We start from the raw sequence: 13,007 nt of genomic DNA on the forward strand, positions 1-13,007 counted from the left end.
ATGTCTGTTTCTACTACTCCTTCCACTGCTAGTGAGTCCGCGTCCTTTGTTGTGGACAGGGACTATTGTTTTTACACTTGCAGTTATGACATCTCTTGGGCCGATAGAGCACTTAGCTCTACAGAGGATGCTGACACTTGGTTCTTTGACAGTGGTGCTTCTAGACATATTACATCTCGCAGAGATTTGTTTGCTTCAGTTAGTGCACCTCCCGTTGGAAAATCGGTATAGTGTGCCAATAATGCATCATACCCTGTTCGTGTTATTGGGGAGATTCAGCTCACAGCCATTGATGGCTCTATTCTCCACCTGCAGGATGCTTTGTTTGTGCCTGGAATCAAGAAGAATTTGTTTTCTATTTCTTCTTTGGCACGTTGTGGTTTGCAGGTCACCTTTGATGATGACCGTTGCATGGTTAGAGAGAAAGAACGCATGACTTTGGTCTTGACAGGATCTTTGTGTCATGGTTTATATGAGTTGGATGCTCTTTCAGTAGATCAGTCGGCATACTTGACATCCACTCTTACTCCTGCTATGATACAGGCGGAGTTATGGCATGCTCGTTTAGGGCATGTAAACTTTGGCAGCTTGATGCTTTTGCAGCGTACTCAGATGATGGATGGCTTACCTCTCTTGGAGAGACCTCCTGAGCACTTATGTGAGGGATGCATTTTGGGAAAAATGCATCGGTTCTCATTTCCTCGTGATGTTGCTTTCAGAGCAACAACCAAGTTGCAGTTGGTGCATTCAGATGTTTGTGGGCCTATGCAAACCATGTCATTGGGCGGTTGTTATTATTTTGTGACATTCATTGATGACTTTACACGTTTCTGCTGGGTCTAGTGTTTGAAAAAGAAGTCAGAAGTGTATGATGCATTTTTGGCTTTCAGTGCACTTGTTGAAAATCAATCTGGATGCAAGATTAAGACTCTCCGTTCGGACCGAGGGGGGGAATACATGTCCTCTATGCTGAATTCTTTTTTGCAGCAGAAGGGCATAGTCCATCAGTATACTACAGCCTATACTCCACAGCAGAATGGGGTAGTAGAGAGGAAGAATCGGTCACTCATAGAGATGGCCAGATGTATGGTGAAGGCAAAGAGCTTGCCTCATAGTTTTTGGATGGAAGCAGTCATGTGTGCTTGCCATATTTTGAACAGATGCCCTACCAAAGCCTTGAAGACCATCACACCTTTTGAGGCTTGGAACAGCCGTAAACCTTCTGTTGGTCACTTTCGTACCTTTGGGTGTCTTGCCTATGCCCATATTCCACAGGTACTTAGAAAAAAGTTGGACAACAAGGCTGTTAAGTGCATTTTTATGGGATATAGCAATGAGAACAAAGGCTACAGACTCTATGATCCCGTTACAAAGAAGGTTTTTGTCAGTAGGGATGTTGTTTTTGATGAAAAATCAGAATTATCCTTGGCTGGTTTGGACACATATCAGGCTGCCCGTGATGTTTTTGAAGGGCTGCTGCCCATTACTTTTGGTGATTCAGCTAGAGGTTCAAAAAATGAACCTAATGTTCAGCCAGCTGCTCCTATGGAAAGTGCAGAAATTCAGCCATTGGCTGATCGAAATATTCAGCATCATGCTGAAACTGAAATTCAGCAAGAGCTTGCACACAGTCAGGATGCTAGACAGTTACGTAGATGGTATTTGTAGACTATGCAAGAGAGTCCTTTGGATGCACCCATGGCTGGTCGTACTAGAAGGCAAACTCGTTTGCATGATTCAGCACATACCATGGAGTTTATTATGGCAGCAAGTACTTTTGATAATGAAGAGCCTGAATGTTATGAGGATGCACAACACAGTGTGCATTGGATGGCAGCTATGCAAGCTAAATTAGATTCTATTACTAAGAATCAAACTTGGGATTTGGTGTCCTTGCCATTTGGAAAGAAAGCCATTGGAACGAAATGGGTCTACAAACTGAAAAGAAAAGCAGATGGATCCATTGATAAATACAAGGCACGGCTTGTAGCTAAGGCTACGCACAAAAAAAGGGCATTGATTATGAGGAGACATTTGCTCCTACTTCCCGTATGACGACCATCAGGTCTATGATTGCTTTGGCTGCACATTATGGTTGGACAGTGCATCAGCTCGATATCAAGACTGCATTTTTACATGGGGAACTTCAGGAGGAAGTTTATGTACAGCAGCCCATTGGTTTTGCAGTTGAAGGCTCAAAACATTTGGTATGCAAGCTCAAAAAGGCACTATATGGTTTGAAACAAGCTCCTAGAGCTTGGTATGCAAAAATAGATGCTTTCTTGCTTGGTCAGGGGTTTCTAAACAGCTCATCTGAGTCTACCCTTTACGTATGTAAAGAAGGGGGATCTATGCTGATTATATGTCTTTATGTTGATGACCTTTTGCTCACTGGAACACATGCTGATCAGATTTCAGCATTCAAACAAAATTTGCAGCAAACTTTTGACATGTCTGACTTAGGAGTTTTGCATTACTACTTGGGCATCCAGTTCATACATAATGCTCGAGGTATTGGGCTATCACAGTCAAGGTATATCGGGCAGCTTCTTGAGAAGTTTGGCTTACAAGATTACAAGCCAGTTTGTACTCCCAGGGAACCTGGACTGAAACTGTCATTACATGATGACAGTGATTTGTTTGATATACATACATATGCTCCTGCAGTTCGATGTCTTATCTATCTCTGCAATACTAGGCCGAACATATAGTTTACAGTTTCAGCTTTGAGCAGGTATATGCATCAGCCACGTATGTCACATTGGCAAGCTATCAAGCATGTTTTTCGCTACTTGCAGGGTACTCGTTCTCTTGGGTTGCTTTATGCCAAGGGGGGACCACTCCAATTACATGCTTACAGTGATTCTGATTGGGCTGGTGATTATGATACACGTCACTCCACTAGTGGCAATTGTTTCTTTCTTGGCTCTTCTTGCATTTCTTGGCTTAACAAGAAACAATCCACAGTTGCCACATTGTCATGTGAAGCTGAATACAAGGCAGCTTTCACTACCATAGTTGAATGCGTATGGCTTAGATGCTTGCTAGCTGATTTGCATGTATCTGTTACGGAGCCTACTCCTTTGTTCACTGACAGTCAGAGTGCCATTGCAGTGGCACGGAACCCAGTGTTTCATGCTTGCACGAAACACATTGAGATCCATTATCACTTTGTCAGAGAGAGGCTACATGCAGGTGATATCAGCCTTGTCTATTGTCCTACCACCAATAATGTGGCAGACATCTTCACCAAAGCTCTTCCTCGTGACAAATTTGAAGCATTTCGCGATGCTTTAAATTTGATATCCTTTGGTGGCGGATGATCCTTGTACTCTTGATCACTCTTCACTCCAGGGGGGTTTGTTGGGTATTTGACTCACACACGCCTCACTTGCGCGTACGCTCATATGGGAGTATCGGTGATCAGTAGGACACTAGGGCACTTTTTACTCTCGGTAGGAGAGGTTTTTTCCCCTAGACTTATGGTCTTATTGTCGTATGTACTTATGTGCTTATGTTACACACATTGGGCACTTAGTGTGTGTCGGGTGTGAACACCCCCTACCACCCTAAGGTTTAAGGGTTGTACTTTGTACTTTTTGGTTACACTCATTCAGTCTATTCTCTTGGGTGTCGTGCTTCAACTCTGTCTCTCACTCTCTCACTGTCTACTGAATCCTAGCTGCACCTCGATCCTTCCATCTCACAGGACAATCCTCATCCACATGGCTGAATCTCTAGCAGTGTGTGCAAAACGTATTTTTCTTAGGGAGTTGCTGCCAGATAGGTCTTGATTCTTTGGTTCCGTCTAAAGAAGAGGTGTCACCCTTGGATTGGCTTGCCTTCGCATCTTGCGAGTTCTTGCCATTATTGGTTTTCCCTCTTGAAGAAGAGGCAACCAACCCCCTCTGCTCTGAATAAGAGTGTACAGATACTCAAGGGGAGGGCAAAGTTCTGGAGAGTGACGTCCACCGGAGACAAAACCCAAGTTCGTGACCACTAGTGGTCGGAGTGTAGGATGGAGAGGATGTAGCAAACGCAGGACATGTGTGGAAGAGGGCTGGCAACTCTCGCCTAATGAGTTGTTACGTGATGGAGGAAGCCGTCGCCTAGAGAGAAGACACCAAACACAAGCTGTAGATGCAGTCGCTAACTGCTGCTAGTCATGAAGAGGTCCAAATGCAGCAAACAGAAGGTCGACTTATGATATTGCCTACACATTGGAGGTGCAAATGCAGCAGAGGGAAGGTGTGGCAGCAGCAGTCGTTGGGATTGGACAGCCACGTATGTGTGGACTGATGGCTGAAATCTGCACTCAAGGGTGAGACACCTGCACAGAAGGGGCTAGCCTGAATGGGGGCAGCCTCTCTAATTATAGATGTTAAAGGGTGCCCCAAAGAATTAGGGTTTTTGGGGACCACTGAAACTCTCTTGGACCACTCTCCCTTTTAGGGTTTTTCATTAATTCAGTGTGTTTTGGGGCTGTTCAAGGATGCTAATCAGCTGAAAAGCGTGTTTGAGCTCAGCAGAGAGGTGGACGTCCATGTACGCTAGCCTGATAATGAATCCCTCTGCTGACACATGTAGGAAATGACACTAACATTCTGCCATCTTCATACCAAGGGGCTCTAGGGGATATAGCAATGTACAATGTGTATCAATCTTCACAATATCTATAGTGATAACTTGATTTTGATCTCTATGTGCGATCTCTAAGTATGGTAGGAAACCCTTCACAAAGGGCTCTCTTGAACTAGTGAGCTAGAAGTAGTAGCAACATGTTCCCCACCTATGAAAAGTGCCCTACGATCACTCCATCGTGGTGTTTGCTTCACCATTGTAAAGTCTATCAATGGCATCTCACATTATAATTGTGCTAAAGAAGGAGAAGGTAGGTTGACACTCTAATGGTCGAGAGGTTGGTGTCTCTACCTCAAGGTAGAAACTTGGCTTTTAAAATAGGGTTTATTCTTATGTTCTATGCCAAGCACCTCTTCTACAATGCATCCTATAAACATAATCGAGTGCTCTAGTGTCCCTACGGTGTCTCTACGTTCATGATTCAAATACTAGTAGCTATCCTATAAGATTCGAGGAACTTTGTACACATTCAATGGTCAATGTCTCTCCCAGCAGAGCCTTGAATCTTGGTGTACGGCCAACTTCTCAATGCGTGGTGAAATTATATGGCTTTCTGGTACCGACATGCCTTTGAATTGGCATGCCTAGTTTATTGATAGGTGACTTTAACATGTATGTGGCTCATTCTTAGTCTACATCTAGACATGGTCTTATGGACACACGTGAAGGCAATGATTGGAATGCTCTTCCATCATTAGTCCTTTAACAAGAGCTATTGCCTTGGTTGTGGTCTTCGCAATGCAGCTATACCTTCCGCGTTGTCCAACAATTAAATACTTAGAGTAGGCTAGATCTCATGTATGCTCTACATGATTGTGAGTTGGAGAGAGGATCCAAGCTCAGCTCAGAGTGCAGTAGATAGTGTGAGAGTGAAGCACGACACCCAATGCAATAGACTGAAAGAGTATTCTGAAAGTACAAAGTACAACCCTTAAACCTTGGGGTTGTAGGGGGTATTCACACCCGAACACGATAAGTGCTCGTAAGTGTGTGACATAAGCACATACAAAATAAGACAATAAGTCTGGGGAAAAAAACCTCTCGTACCGAGAGTAAACAGTGCCCGAGTGTCCTACTGATAACCGACACTCCTATGTGAGCGTAGGCGTAAGTGAGAAAACCCAACAAACCCCCCTGGAGTGAAGAGTGATCAAGAGTACAAGGATCATCCGCCACCAAAGGAGATCAAATTTTCCAGAGATGAATATAGAGTAAAAAAGGTTTTTTCTTTTTAATACCTCTGGAATTAGTCGACCACACAAGCTGGTGGCCACACAGGTGCCGACGGTGCTTCTAGGCGAGCTGGCGGGTAGCTGAGTACAAGCGAGCACAGGTACAGGCACACGCTCAGGGTCAGAAGGGTGGCGGACTGCATGTCAGAGACCTGGCGGGAGCTTCCTCAGGCGCAGGCGGTGCTGGAGGCAGCTGGCGGCGTGGCACAAGGCAGGAAGCTGCAGGGGCATCACAGTTGGCAGAGCATAGGGATAAGGCCAGGGGGCAAGCATGGCCACAAGGGCAGCGCCGCCAGGTACAGACAGGCTGACGGGTGGGCTCCCAGGCTGGCGCAAGGGCGCTGTAGGCAGCGCTGCTCGTGGCGCTGGCTGATGCTGGTGGAGCAAGCAATTTGGGCGAACGAATTGGGTAGTGGCCTGGCGGGTGCAGGACAACCTGGCAGACGAGCTCCCTTGTTGACCAGTGCTGGCTGGGAGGCTGCAGAACAGCACCACAAGACGGCACACTGCAGGTGCTGAGAGCAGAGCTGAACCTGAGCAGAAACTCCCGGAGGCTCAACAAAGCTTAGCTGAACAGAGCCTGAGCTCTCTCATACCAAATGTAAGATGGAGAGAGGATCGAAACTCAGCTCAGAGTGCACTAGACAGTGTGAGAGTGAAGCATGACACCCAATGCAATAGACTAAAAGAGTAATTTGAAAGTACAAAGTACAACCCTTAAACCTTAGCGTTGTAGAGGGTGTTCACACCCGAACATCATAAGTGCCCAGAAGTGTGTGGCATAGGCACATACGAAATAAGACTAAGTCTGGGGAAAAAACCTCTCATACCGAGAGTAAAAAGTGCCACTCCTTCTTATCAAAGGTATTGGAGACTGTGGTTGAGCATTTCTATATCCTTTCTTATCATTTTCCTCTGGAATTTCGAATGCTCAAATAGCATGTGTACCTCTTTCAACGTCATTTGAGCAAGCTACCATTGTGTTTTAACTCTTCATTTCTTGAACATGATGTCTATGATGCTTATGTGAGGCAACTTCCAAGTCACTTTCTACTCACTCTCCCTAGTATTGGAGTTGCTTCCTATGATCTGCTTGTAGATAATGTGCACAAAGTGGCTAGAGAATATCCAATCCACCATGCTATGCCTTGAGCACAAAGATTGGTGCAAGCAAACCAACTATTAGTACTAGTACATTTACTTTTAATTGACAATCCAAACAAGCATCTCTTGCTTTCTACATCTTTATACGGCAACTCTTGCTAACAATTTCAGTTGTAAACCTTTCAACAAGTTAAGCTCATAGCTTGACCATGGGTTTGCACCACAATCATTGCCAAACACATAAGCTTTGTTGCAAGATACATGCTCCTTTTGCAAGGGAAAATGTTGTGTGGTTGCAAACAGATCCACATAGCATTGATTATCTATATATTGGACTTCCTTGGGCCCCAACTACATGCCTTTGAGAGGGTCGTGAATGCTTCATTAACATTGGCTTCCAAGAATGCAACTAGACATATGGAACCTTGTTTCTTGAATAAATCATAAAACGAAGTTTTCAAATTCCTACCTAATGTGCCCTCACCTTCCTTGATGGCCTATTTATGTATAAGATTTTTTGCCAAGGTGTCGTCTACTAGATTGCATAAACACCTCCCAAACACTGTGCACCCTAACCAATATGGGTTTCTTAAAGGGCAAGATACTTTACATAATATTCCCAAGGTACAAATAGAAATGGATTATGCACAATACACAAATCAAGGGATAGTGATGGCTTCACTCAACTTGGAGAAAGCTTTTGATCATTAGGACTCGTCTTTTATAGCCCCATTCATGCAAAAGATGGATTTCGGACCCAGAATCTCAAATCTATTCTACACTGAATTGGGTTCATTCGCACAAGGAATGCTCAATGGAGGTGGTACAAAGTCATTCTCACTTTCAAAATCTATTAGACAAGGGTATCATTTGACTCTCCCCTAAACATCCTCATAGCCACCTATTGGACCTCTACCTCTAACCCAAGCTACACACTCCAAGGTTGCAACCATGGTCTATATTATGCCATGGAATATAATCCTAAGTCCCTTCACCTTTGGATTGAGAATCCCAAATTCACTCTACACTCAGTCACATCTCTTCTGCACGAGTGATGCTCAATGGAGGTGTTACGAAGCCATTCGCACTTTCTAGATATGTTAGACAAGGGTGTCCATCGAGTCCTTTGTTCTTTGCTCTTGCAAGTCATTCTTTTTTGACAAAGTTGCCCGTTCATAAACAATAACATGGACAGCTTCTCTCTCCCTTTGCAACAACCATTAGTCAACATACTCAACAAATGGTATTTTTGGAAGGCAGACACAGAAATAACTTGCAAAGCCATGGACAAACGGGAATTATTGATCTAGTTTCAAGTTTGCACACTAATACCCATAAATCAGCTCTCATATGTTGCATAACACGAGACTTATGAGACTTACTAGCATTGGATTGGCAAGGAAATCACTTTAATGACACCCTCCTTCCAAGATGTTGATATCTTTCCTATCATCCAAGCTTACTGACGTAGGGTAGTTAAAGGCACAGCCAACTGAATTGCATGTCTCAAAGGACTTCTTAGTAAGATCATCCCGCCCAACACTCTTGTCCTTAAGGCAAGTGCAACAAAACTTCCATAACCTCATCTTATGTTATGTCCGCAACTAATAGTTCAGCTATGCCCCTTCCGTTTTTCTCGGTGATAAGTAGCATGATGTGTACCATTTTGCCTAGCCACTGTTTGCACATTAGATACCAATAGATCCACAGGGACAGCCCATTTAGATAGGAGATCCATGTGAACTAATGCAATAATTGTCTCATATAACCATCCAATGTTGCAGGAAATAAGAATTAAAATGCAATGGTGACTTGTTCAAAAAATGTCGAGAATGATGAAGAGGATGCTTAAACATCTCAAACACCAAAGGGAAATGATCAGAAAGCACAAAGTATTGCAAAGCCTAAATTTCGAAAACCTCAGGCAAAAGAGAATCATCATGCATGACATACATGCCATCCAAATGGCTCCAAGTTTCCAAGTGATCTGAATAAAAGGCATGACCATGGTCAAGCAGAGATAACCAAGACCATAGGTCTTGTTTCAACAACATCGATGCAAAAGCATTTCAATCTTAGCATTCAGGCCCATCCATCAAAGCCATGTCTAGAGCTGGATTGAGATGGATCCACACACATGTTGAAGTCCCCCATGATAAGTCCCAGGCGGCACATCTCTCTTAATCAACATAGGTTCAAACTTCTCAATGAACAATTAACAGCATACCAGAATGAGTTCTAGTAGGAACACTAGTGTAAAAGAGCTTGAAGCCATGACAGTGCACGATTCTTCCTGCTTCTTTGTGACTCTTATGCTCCGTAGCACACACAACATCCCAACCATTAGAATGCAGAATTCACCACATAGCATATTCTTTGCTATGTAAGCAAATACCACAGGCATTCCATGTAGCCAACTTCATGAAGAACAGTAAGCAAATCATGTTTGAGGCTGAAACCACCTTCCTTTAGCCTTAGTTTCCAAGGTAGCAAGAATATCCTCATCGAAAAAATCAGCCAGAACAGCAAAACAATTGTTCCCATTACTATGCACATTAGATGTCGAGGGAGGATCTACATCAATAAGATTACAATATGGATATTGCAACCCCAAGGAGCAATCACTTTACCATGTCATTAAAAAACTAGACTGCTGAACAAGATCCAACTGCCAATGAAGAAGGCCTTTCAGCCTAGCAAGATGACTTTCAACCCCAGAGGCATAATTAAAGATGAAAGCATTCTGGGTAACCCAATTGTGCCAATGGGACAGAGGGTTGCAAGTGCTGCTGCCTCTACCTTCATTCGCAGTATGTTTCATAACTACCGCCATGTCTCTATAAACTTTGCCATTTCTGACCAACCCATTTGCATTATCTTGATAATAGAAAAGGGTTTCACATTTTTGTGATCCACTCACACCCTTGAGAAATGATGTTTTCTTAAAAATCTGTCCAACATAAACCTGTTCCTACTTTAACCAGCAATGGATGTGGAATTATTTACTTAATACTTTCAATATATAATAATACGTCTCTTTCTGCCTGTAGGGAGAATTTTTATGGCAGATATTGCTAACTTACACAACACAACCTTGAAGCATTATACAAGATTACCTTGATTGTAAAGAACCACCTTCAATTTCATAGATGACATCCATTAAAATCCAATTATCTGGGTAAGGTTTGCCACTCAATGCATATACATAGCCAACCTGTTACATGACATGTAAGGACTGAAGTCAAAGCAAAAAACAGAACTCTTGAGTCTTGATAAATAAATTTCTATCATTCTACTTTGGCACATAGGCTGTAAGGATTTCTTTGTAAGTTGCATAAAAAGGCACAAGAAGTTCAAATTATCCCATGCAGACACACCTGTACACTCTTTTTTAAGTTCAAAATACAGGAAACACATACCCTTCTTTTTTCAAAATTTTATATTTTAGTGTTGGAAAGCTTCAAAAGGGGTTAGAACCCCACCATGAAGGACAAGGTAAAGCATACAAAAATGAGGTTTTCTTACAATCCAAAAGAATCACACTCTTAGCAAAGAGGATATCCCACTACAATTAGAACTTCTTGTTGGGCCAATGTTTTATTTGTTTCCAGCAGTTGGCACTACACACCTTCATGTGGGTGTTTACATTTGTGTAGGAGAGCATTAGCTTTATGCAATTCAAGGTTGGGGCATTCTATACTTAGGGAGGGCCCTATAGCTCTCTGTGTGAGTAGATCATGCACTTGTTAGACTGCTGATTATTTATGATGCAAATCACAAATGGGACAAAATACAATTTTGGACCAGGCTTGACCGTGTGTCAATCATTAGATAGTTGGTGAGACCTTTAACATTGTTGGTGCTCTAAAGCATAGAGGGGACAGATTTATCCATACATCAAAGGGGGAAAGAAAGCAGGATGGGAGAATCCATTTTCCACACTGCGGCACAATATACTTTGTTCATGGTAAAGTTTGGTATACTTGCAAGCTCTCTTGTCAGGACATTCTCGAGGATAGAAAGATTTCATTTACACAACTGGACCTAAAACAGAGGGGGCCTCCTAACACCGCTTTATCCAATGGAGGATCCACAACCAATGTCAACATTCCTGAAAAAATTCATCATGATGACGATCTTAAAGAGCTCATTATTGGAATTAAACTAGCAAGCCCTATTGAGCCCCTAAAATTAAGACATTCACCATTTAAATTTACAGTGTACTAATGCCAGATTTTCACCTTAAAAAGCCCCATAAAGCAATTAATGCTGATTACCAATAATAAAAGGCCTTATTTTTTAACAGTACGACAAATGCCCAAAACTCCTCCATGGATAGAGCATGTTGTAGGCATCATGTATCCTACCCGATCATTCATCAAAAAACTTTCAGCTTATACCTACCAATCATCTCCAATGCTACCCACACCCTATCCAGAGTTGCTGCCCCCCTGCATCTCAGCTGTCACCATCCTCAGATGGCTGCCCAACTACCTAGATGACATCCCCACCAGCCGGAGACCATCATTCAGCTGCTTCCCAGCCCATGGTCGCCATCAACATGACTTGGTATACCAGCATTTTCTGTAGATCAGGCTGCATTTTCTCCTCTCGATTGGCTGCCAGCTGACATCGTCAGTCACCATAATTTTGTCGCATGGAGCTGCCATTTTCAGCCTGACATCTGCATTTTTTCTGCCTTGAGATATCCAGGATATTATGCTGCTCCTGAGGACTGTGTTCCACTCTGTCCACTGCCGCCACAACAATATCATCAGCCCAGTGGACTGCTGCTATTGCACTTTGGCATCTATCACAAGTACGACAAACTCTCAAAGCTGTTACTGTCGTCTCTAACACCACTCTCAGCTCACCTCATTCCCCATGCTCAAGGCACAGAGGTTGAGGCCCCTTTTCTGTCATATTCATCCATTGTTCATTTGAGCATTTTACACCTCATATTGCACAAGTGTCATAATTTCTACATTTCTCTTTGTGCGACCTAGCATTTCTTTACACGGTATCAAAGCTAGGTGCTTGCATTGACACCCAAGCCTTGACAAGGAAAATTGGCACTCAAGAGCACCTAAGAACACAAGCCTCAAGGCGATGTGTCCCAGCCATCTTCACCAAGCTGTCCCCCTCGAAGACTCTCTCCTTTCACAATATCTGCCTTCATGGAGGCTTTAAGGGAATGGTACCAATAGTCTCCTTTCAAGAACACAAAGCCCTCCTTAGATCCAAAGGATCCTTCTAAGATCCAACTAACTTATCACTGAAGCTGAATGTGTAGAGTTTCTGCAGCAAACAAGTGAGAGAGTCACACAAGGGTTTAGCCCTTATGCTCAAGATCTAGCCGTGTTCACATCCTAGAGGAAGGTGCAAATCAACCCACCAGAATCGGTGCAAGGTATGCAGATTTTACTTTAAGCTAGTCCTTTCTTAACTAGGACCATGGGAATATGAATTCATGATAACTTTCCCCATATCACTATGCAGAATGTCAATAGAAGTAGGTCACGAGCAAGAAGATCACATCATCCATCTCATTCACTTGCAAATTTTAGAGATTCTACTTCTAGTGCAATGCAGTATTCACAAATCCCACCCATTTCTCACATTCATTCCGTTGCACATTCACCATTACTTTCATCCATTCCACACCAAACCCCAAAGTACAGCTCCTTTAGGAACATATCTCATAAGTTGCTACCCTATCCTACAACTGGCTGGTGCAAATGCACCAATGTTGGGGATGTATCCCCCTAAACCAAGCACCCATGGATACCTACACACGAAGGTATCGATCCCAGCATATCAAGCCCAAAACATCACTCAAGGTAGTTTGCTCAAACGCCTCTGCCTAGTAGACCATCAACCTTCCATCAAGCATCACCACCTTCCAAGAGTCAACCACCACAAGTCACCATGCCAACAAGCATCTTGGCACCACATGTAGTACCAGGCAAACATCTGCCCAACCACCACCACAACCTACCTAGACAACACCTCACCTGCCTTTGCATCCTT

The 13,007-nt window shown here is 43.3% G+C and overlaps 1 protein-coding gene across 2 annotated transcripts in view; it reads right to left on the reverse strand.

The window, feature by feature from the left end:
• Window positions 1–13,007, reverse strand: part of PSAT1 (phospholipid sterol acyl transferase 1) — a 259,587-nt gene that overhangs the window by 89,454 nt on the left and 157,126 nt on the right. For both annotated transcript variants that reach the window (XM_087690727.1, XM_087690728.1), the window contains exon 9: window positions 10,094–10,191. In XM_087690727.1, coding sequence (XP_087546853.1) covers window positions 10,094–10,191 — 98 coding nt within the window. The remainder of the gene's footprint in view (window positions 1–10,093; window positions 10,192–13,007) is intronic.

This window comes from Lygodium microphyllum, chromosome 13 (genome assembly GCF_053477565.2).
Source record: "Lygodium microphyllum isolate KBCC chromosome 13, Lygodium_microphyllum_v1.1.10, whole genome shotgun sequence".
Classification (NCBI taxonomy): domain Eukaryota; kingdom Viridiplantae; phylum Streptophyta; class Polypodiopsida; order Schizaeales; family Lygodiaceae; genus Lygodium; species Lygodium microphyllum.